The sequence below is a fragment of the Nansenia antarctica genome, assembly GCF_963989245.1.
Source record: "Nansenia antarctica genome assembly, chromosome: 1".
In the NCBI taxonomy this organism is placed as follows: Eukaryota; Metazoa; Chordata; class Actinopteri; order Argentiniformes; family Microstomatidae; genus Nansenia; species Nansenia antarctica.
In genome coordinates, this window is record NC_137674.1 from 62,173,257 (window position 1) to 62,182,352 (window position 9,096).

Sequence of the window (9,096 nt, forward strand, 5' to 3'; positions counted from 1 at the left end):
TCGATAGATAGATCTGCCCGTTCGTCCCGCTCTTATCCAAATCAACACGCATGCGCTGTTGTTTTCCTATGGACAGCCTCGATGCGTCGTTTGTAACCGGAGCGAAACCACCCTTTTCAGGTGGAGCATGCGTCGGTTGTTTGCTCCGGGAACGACTTCGAATGCGCGTTCTCACAGCTCCAAACAACGCAGAGCAAAGCGAATTTTATCCAAATCTTCGATTCCAAGTGAAGCAAATGTTCTAGTGAGAACATACCCTTAGATTTGACTTATTTTGTGCATCTCATCTCATCCAATCCAATCTAATCTAGTATTGCCTGGGAGAGTGTGTCCGATATCAGTTTACATCGGGCGTTCTTTCCATCGTACCATTCACTTCTTTTTGTAAAGTGTCTTTGGGTGTTAGAAAAGCACTATTTCCATGTTTATGTAGATATGAGATATGTATCTCATCTCTTTGTAATCCATCCATCCTAACCAGGCTGTTGTCTGCGTCTCCCTCTCTCTCTCTGTTGTGGTCCAGTCTTCCCCGGAATCCCACAAGGATCTTCTCTTTCCCGTTGGAGACCACCTCCACCCCTGACCTCCAGCAGCCATGGCAGAAGACGCGGACATGCGCAATGAGCTGTCAGACATGCAGCAACGGGCCGACCAGCTGGCGGACGAGGTGAGTTATATAATATATAATGTTCATGATCCACCAGAATAAACAAAACAAAAAGAAAAGAGATCCGGTCATATCCTGAATCCTCCTAAAATGGCTGACCATATTTTCGTAACACACAAGTTGTGTTCTGGTCATCTATAGCAGGATAGCCCATAGAAGAGTTGATCCTCTGGAGTACTGGCAAGCTGACCTACAGTATATTATGCTGTTGGCTCCAGCCTCAAGCTAATGGCTTGGTGCCAGGGTGTTTATGTGTGTGTGTGTGTGTGTGTGTGTGTGTGTGTGTGTGTGTGTGTGTGTGTGTGTGTCTGTCTGTCTGTATGTGCTTGTATGTATGTGTGCATGTGTATGTGTGTGTTTATATATCATAGTCAGGCAGGTCCTCAATACTCACCCGGTGCAGCCCAGCCCAGCCCACATCTCTCCTGCCTCACATAATGATTCATATTCACACCCACAGATTGAGCAGAATATTAAACACACACATGCAAAGACAGGACACAAAATGGCTGTTTAGGATCACAGTTTCAGCTCTTCCTGTGTTGAATTAGAGCACTATAAAGAAACAACATTATACATCCAACAATTTGTATGACTGCCATTTTAGAATCAAGCTACATAGCTGTGAGTGAAGAGGCGTGGAGTGGTGGTCACGTGGTCTCCGATGAGGAAGGAGGGGATGGAGGGGGGGAGGGAGGAGAGAATGGAAAGAGGAGAGGATGGAGAGGATGGAGGGAGGAATGAGAGGATGGATGGAGGGAGGAGAAGATGGAGGGATGGAGGGATGGAGGGAGGGAGGAGAGGATGGAAGAAGGGAGGAGAGGATGGAGGGAGGAGAGGATGGATGGAGGGAAGAGAGGATGGAGGGTGGGAAGAGAGGATAGAGGGAGGGAGGAGAGGATGGGAGGAGGGGAGAGAGTGGATGGAGGGAAGAGAGGATGGAGAGTGGGAGGAGAGGATAGAGGGAGGGAGGATAGGATGGGAGGAGGGAAGAGAGAGTGGAGGGAGGGAAGAGAGGATGGAGGGAGGGAGGAGAGGATGGAGGGAGGGAGGAGAGGATAGAGGGAGGGAGGAGAGGATGGGAGGAGGGAAGAGAGGATGGAGGGAGGGAGGAGAGAATGGAGGGAGGGAGGAGAGGTAAGCTCTACCGTAACGTTACTTGCAGCGTTGACTGCTCATGCTTCAGCTCAGGCTGTATGCCTCTCCTCCCTCCTTCCCTCCCTCCCTCCCCAGGGGCTCAGCAGTGCAGTGAGCCGCCAAGCTGCGGCCATGCGTGTGGGATGAGATATTACAGCTCACACACACGCCTGAGCTGAGCCTCCACACAGTAGCACACAGCCGCACGCTTAATGCACTCTATTTAGGGAGAAAACTGGAACATGCAGCTAACGCTGGCTGGCCAAGAATAGACCAGTGGTGGGGAAATTGATCCAAGTCCATCAAAGGCTTTGAATCGGGGGGTTTGTGTGTGTGTGTGTGTGTGTGTGTGTTTGTGTGTGTGTTTTTTATTTTATTATTATTTTAAATATAGATCTAACTCTTTTTGTGGATTGATTCTGGTCATCATAGGAATTCTTGTCAAATTATAATTGTTCTTTTTTTTAAAAGCTTTTAGCATTAAAAATATTTTCAGAATGTTTCATGGTTTCATAATGTCGGCGAATCTTGAAATGTATTTTTCATGGCTGAGTCAGTGCCATGGTTATGAGCTTACAGAATGTCAATGCACTGTAGTCTCTGCACTTGAGAAAACATGACCTATGGACACAATTATATAGTTATTGCTACATTCTGAAATCACATTACACATACACAATTGCAGTATCTAATATCCCCAGTGATATGTGCAATGTGCTGTTTTGCAATTGCATATATCGCTCGTTGTTGCAAATGAGTTCATGTCGAGTTCAGGCCCATTCGATCTGTTGCATAGGCTATAGTTTTTTCCATGTGTTGTTATCTTACAATATTTCCAACAACTCCATTATACAAACAAACCATCAACACACATCTATTATGTCCTCATCTGGGTTTCTGATGTGTTTCTTTTACTGCTTTCCAATGTTAACATGGTCCTCTCCTCTATGTCCACATGCTAACATGGTCCTCTCCTCTATGTCCACATGCTAACATGGTCCTCTCCTCTATGTCCACATGCTAACATGGTCCTCTCCTCTATGTCCACAGTCGCTGGAGAGCACCCGTCGTATGCTGCAGCTGGTGGAAGAGGTAGGAGAAAGACACCGTTTATATTTACAATGTCCACAATGTACCACAGTCTGAATGTAATACTGTACGGGCAGCTTAAAGCTGTCTCTGTTTTATAGCAGTCGCCCTGAGAACAAAGCATGGTATTGACATGGGTAGAACATGCTAAACTGTATGCTCTCTCACATGGTATTGACATGGGTAGAACATGCTAGACTGTAGGGTCTCTCACATGTACAATACCAGGACTAGTGTGACACAGAGAGGTTGGTGGGAGGACTCCACTAACTGTTGTTGTTGTTGTTGTCCAATATAGGAAGTGTAGAATTATGAGACATGGTGTTCTTCCAACCGAGGGTCAGATTATGTCCTCTCACCCTTTCTGGCACAAACTACTGGAGTATATTTGACCCATAAACAAAAGTAAACATCAGCGTTTTTCCAAGGGCGTTTTGAATCAAATCAAATCAAATCAAATTTTATTTGTATAGCGCATTTCTTACAAGATGCAACTCAATGCGCTTCACATAATACACATTCTCAGTCAATCAATCAATCAATCAATCAATCAATCAATACTGACAGAGCCGCAAGCAGGCAAAATTAAAAACCTGTACACTATGTAGCCAGGACAATTCCCTTGCAGCCCTCTACACATAGAGCCAATACTAGCCAGTTTGCCTACCAGCACCCAGCGGTGGGCCCCCACACCCCCCCCCGGTGAGCCCCCGCCGCCCCACACACCCAGCCCGCCCCACCACCAGCACACCCGGCCCAGCCAAGCAAGCACAGACCATAAAAGGTCCCGCACAAGGACGGCCAAGCAGGTGCCACGGCGGCGGAACAGACCAGGCACACGGGGCAGCCGGGGGTCCCCAAGGAGAGGCCCAAGGACCACCGGCGCAAAGCAAGCAAGCAAGGGCGAAAAACCTGTACACCATGTATCCAGGAAAAGTTCCTTGCGTATTATCGGCGTACACACTGTCCATAAATGTAGTGTTATATCTGCATCGTTCTGCATCCAGCATGGGCACAGGTCCTGCCAAAAGAGAATCTCAAGCGCAGTTATGATGCAACAACACAATAAAGATGACAGCAATACAACCTGATGGTGGTCCAGGTACATCCTGGTACCGGTTCTGGTACTGCTCTAGGTGCTACTGGGAGCTGACAGTGCCTCATCAGCACCCAGGTCCTTTTTCCTGTCAACACTAATCTCAAAGCACGAGTATGGTGTAATAGCATAGTGATCCTAGTTCTATAATGTCCAATGTCTCCCTTAGTAACAAAAGGCGACATTGAATAAGTAGGTTTTGAGGTCTCGCTTAAAAATGTCCTGAGTTTTAGACAACCTCAGGCCCTCAGGTAGGGTGTTCCACAATCTAGGAGCATATATGTTATTATGCTAAAAGCTGATCCTCCAAATCACTTAGTCCTAGCCTCTGGCACTATTAGACGTTCTGTGCCACTAGACCTTAGGGGTCTAGCTGGTGTGTATCTTGTCGTATCTTGAGCATGTCCACCATGTAATTGGGCGTGTCGCAGTGGAGTGATTTATAGACTAGTAAAAGGATCTTAAAGTCTATTCTATAACTGACAGGGAGCCAGTGTAGTGATCTTAAGACAGGTGTGATGTGCGCTCTTCGTTTGGTCCTTGTAAGGACACGAGCAGCAGCATTCTGAACCATTTGTAGTCTATTAATATTTTTTTGGGAGAGACCTGTCAGGAGAGCATTACAGTAATCTAGCCTACTAGTAACAAACGCATGCATTAATTTGTCTGTGTCTGCCTGGGAGAGAAATTATTGTACCTTAGTGATGTTTCTTAAATGGTAGAAGGATGTTTTAATAGTATTGTTAATATGAGTTTCAAAATTTAGATCTGGGTCAATTATGACACCAAGATTCCTAGCCTGACACTTAGTGTTAAGAGCTAGTGTTTTCAAATGTGCAGATAATTTCTCTCTCCCAGTTTTCTCGCCAATGATCAATATTGATTGAAAATTGATTGATTGAAAACCTTTATTGTCCCCAATGGGGAAATTTTGTTGTCAAACAGCTCAGTTAGGGCAGAAAACATTCAATACAGAAAACAGAAAACATTCAATAAAATACATAAAACAGTGCAGGCTCAATAAGTAAAAAGTTCCAAAAGTTCCAGCTCCAGGTCTCCCCCACTCTGCAGGGCCTGGTTGTAGAGTCGGAGTGCACCTGGAACAAAGGACTGTCCAAATCTTTTTGTACTTTGACGGGGGAGAACAAATCTGTGGCTGAACTTGCTCCTCATCCCCGCCAGCTCGCAGTACATCGGGTGGGAGGGATTGGCCAGCATGGCCGCCAGTTTTTTCCCCATCCTCTGTTCTGCCACCACCTCTAGGCTGTCCAGCCCGGTCCCCACCACAGAGCTGGCCTTCTTCACCAGTTTGTTTAGCTTCGCAGCATCCCTGGCACAGATGTTTCCACCCCAGCAGGCCACGGCGAAGAACAGAACGCTGGCAACCACCGACTGATAAAACATTTGCAGCAGCTTGTTGCAGACACCGAAAGACCTCAGCCTTCTCAGGAAAAACAGTCTGCTCTGCCCTTTCCTGAGAAGAGCCTCGGTGTTGTCAGTCCAGTCCAGTTTGTTATTAATTTGTACTCCCAGGTACCTGTAGGAGTCCACCCTCTCGACTTCCACCCCCTTGATGGTGATGGGGGCTGGGGTCCTTCTCCAGTCCACCACCAACTCCCAAAACAATACCACCAAACAATACCTCTGTTTTTTCTTGATTGAGTTGGAGAACATTTTGTGTCATCCAAATATTAATATCAGCAATACAATCTATCAGGTGGTCGATCATCTCGTAGTCGTTGGGAGTTACTGAGATATAAAGCTGAGTGTCGTCAGCATAGCTATGGTAGTTAACACTATGCCTCTTGATAACAGAACTGAGGGGTAGCATGTATAGGCTAAAAAGCAACGGTCCTAAAATGGACCCCTGGGGAACTCCACAGGTTGCGCTATAATTTTTTGACTTATGGTCACCAAGGGCTACAAAGTAGTCTCGGTCAGCCAGGTAAGTCCTGAACCAGTTTAAGACCGGACCTGAGAGGCCAACCCAGTTTTCAAGTCTCTCAATAAGTATGGAATGGTCTACCGTATCAAAGGCTGCACTTAAGTCTAAGAGTACAAGAATCGAGAGTTTTTTCGAGTCTGCATTAATCCTAAGGTCATTAGTTACCTTAAGCAGCGGTTTCTGTGCTGTGGATCGGAAACCTGACTGAAGTGGGTCATATCTATTATTTAAGACAAACAATTCATGAAGCTGTTTGTACGCTGCCTTTTCTAAAATTTTGCTTAGAAAAGTGAGATTGGATATTGGTCTACAGTTTTTTGGATCACAATTGGTCTACAGTTTTTGAAGAAAAATGCAACAGTTTGGGAGTTACAGTATTTATGCCACCCCACCCATGGCTGCTCCAGCTCCTGTCATCACGATGCGGTTTGTTTACTAACATCTCAGAAATTAAAAAGACTTGTCCTGCAAGGTTTTGTTCACCTGTGCCAGCCAAGCTAATTTTCAAAGGAGGATCCTTTCAATTCATGAAGTGAATTTAGATCTGTTTTCTTACATCGATGACCCCCAGCAGCCTCAGTGATTCACTGAATGACACCGCATGACTCAAACTAGTGGTGTTGTGAGAAGACCCTGACACCATCTCCTCACACAACTGTTGCCAGAGAGACAGTTGAGTGACAGCCAATGGGAAGACAGACAGGCTAGATCAGAGATACAGTAACCATGCAGACGATCCCAGAGAGACAAAGAGGGGAGGGAGGGAGGTATAGAGAGAGAGATAGAGTGAGAGAGAGGGTGGTAGAGAGAAGGACAGGGTGATAGGGCATGTGGAGAGAGAGACAGAGAGAGAGAGGGAGAGAGAGAGAGAATGTGGTGGGAAGAAAGAAAGAAAGAGAGGGGGAGAGAGAGAGAGAGAGAGAGAGAGAGAGAGAGAGGGAGAGAGAGAGAGAGAGAGTGTATGCGTGGACAGCTGTAGGGGAGGGCCAGCCTCTAATATCAGTCTCCTGCTGCAAATCTCAAGGTCATACTGATCATCGGTCGAGACATAATACACAGAACAGCACCTCCCTCTGACTACAGGAGGGAAAGAGAAGGAGAGGAAGAGAGAGGTAGAGAAGGAGACGGAGAGAGAAGGTGAGAGATAGAGGAGGGAAGATAAATTGAACGATAAACAGCACCTCGGACGTGATGAACAGATAGGAATTCCTGTGTGAAGATGGAGGGAGAGACTAGGCGATGTAAAAGAGGAGTTGAGAGGAGAAAATGGAGGATGGCGGAGAGAGGGGATAGATCAGCCGACACATGGTGATTAGTTAGACGGGGACGTGTCATAAACGCTCACCCCCCCGTGCGCTCCAAACCAACTGATCAAATCTGATCACACTGGTTATTTCGACCATCATGAGAAACATATGTGGACATGTCTTCTGATACGAATAGGCTGCCACCGCATTTCCTATTTTATTTTATTTTTTAAGTTATTTTTTCTGAGTAGGGCAGTCCCACACATATTTTTCATTTTATTGACAGATATATAGTAGAGATTTAGACAGGAAGGATGGGTGAGAGAGAGAGGAGGGATGACATGCAGGATATGTCCCCGGCCGGAACCGGAATCGAAATCGGAATCATTATGTCCCCGGCCGGAATCGGAATCGGAATCGTTACATGGTCAACGCTTAACCCGCTACGCCACCTAAGTGCCCCATTTCCGAGACAATTTTTACGGAACCACAGTGTCCACATGTTTGTCCACATGTTTTGCATAAGCAAGGTGCAGTAGTAGGGTTGAGCTGCGTTGGGGGGGCTCAGTGCTGCATGGTATTTCATTTGATTATGCCAAGGATCCCCTCTAGGGAGTCCATTGAACTACTTTGGGATTGGTCCTGGAAGTGGAGGCTAAATTGCAGGATTGTTTATACACTGCAGTACACTCTCCTTTACTGCTGAACCCCGGCCCTAAACGTCAATGCTTTCTTCCTCGCCAAACTGCTGAGGAGGCAGGAGGATCTTATTTATGCTGTCCATATCTACGCCAGGTGGCTCATCCTAGCTTTATTGGCCCTCTACGCAGCAGAAAAACAAAATTAAGTTCCAAGATAAGCAGGTTTTTCTAGCCTTTTGCCACTGTGCACACTGTCCTAGGTCGATACCTGTGTCTAAGCCAGTCGATGCCTAATAGGTTTAGAGAGGGATATTCACAGCACACCGCTTCAGACCATAAGGTCTTCAACTGTACACTAATTCACTTCTGGGATTTAGAAGAAGCCACCTTAGGTCTATTCCTTGATGGAATGGAATATAATAGAATGGACTGGAATGGAATGGAATGGAATAGAAAAGAACAGAATTTCTTAGCAACCAATAAACAACTGTTCAGCGGAAGAATACACTTACAATAAAACATAGTTCCATTAAAATACATTAATGAAAAGTTTGTCTTGTCTTTCTTTTGTTATTATTATTACACTTATTGATCAATAAATGTGGTAACCGTTGTATAAAACGGCTAATTTCTCAGGAAATGTTCAGAATCAGAATCAGATTTTTTTTGATTGCCAAGTATTTCGCACATACAGGACATTGACTTGGTGTGGTTGGTGCATAGGACATAAAGATAAAAACAACAATATAATAAAAACAACAATGTAATAAAACAATATTTAACAATATATAAGCAAGACAAATGTTTAATTCCAGTGCCATATGTCAGTGAGATTATTAATGATCCCACTGGGAGCCATTGGCTCAGTTGAATATCAAACGGGTAATGGCCACTGACCTTTGACCTTCCTGATCAATACGAAACCATGTTTGTCGTCTCATCTGGGCACCAAGTCACCTGAGGCTGTTGACTCTGCATCGACAACAACATTTGAACCAAACTGCTATAAGAACGGATTCAATTGTCAAACTGTGTCAATCTGATTCAATTCAAAACGATAGTACGCATTCCCAATAATTGCATATCCGGGTACGCATTGGAGAGATTTTTGGACAATACTTACAATGATACAATGATAAAAAATCACTAGACCTCTGCAAGTATTGGGGTGTTTTCTAATAGAGTCTCGCTCTGTTTTTCAAGTTGCATTTGTCCTCCAATCTTGTCCTCTAATACAGTAACTTCCATATCCCTCCCTCCTTACTGATCTTGAC

General features: G+C 45.3%; 1 protein-coding gene across 2 annotated transcripts in view; it reads left to right on the top strand.

The window, feature by feature from the left end:
* Positions 1 to 595: 595 nt before the first annotated feature.
* snap25a (synaptosome associated protein 25a) overlaps positions 596 to 9,096 on the top strand; it is a gene marked incomplete at both ends in the record, with an annotated part of 19,067 nt that continues 10,566 nt past the window's right edge. For both annotated transcript variants that reach the window (XM_080550461.1, XM_080550460.1), the window contains 2 exons: positions 596 to 667; positions 2,855 to 2,896. In XM_080550461.1, coding sequence (XP_080406587.1) covers positions 596 to 667; positions 2,855 to 2,896 — 114 coding nt within the window. The remainder of the gene's footprint in view (positions 668 to 2,854; positions 2,897 to 9,096) is intronic.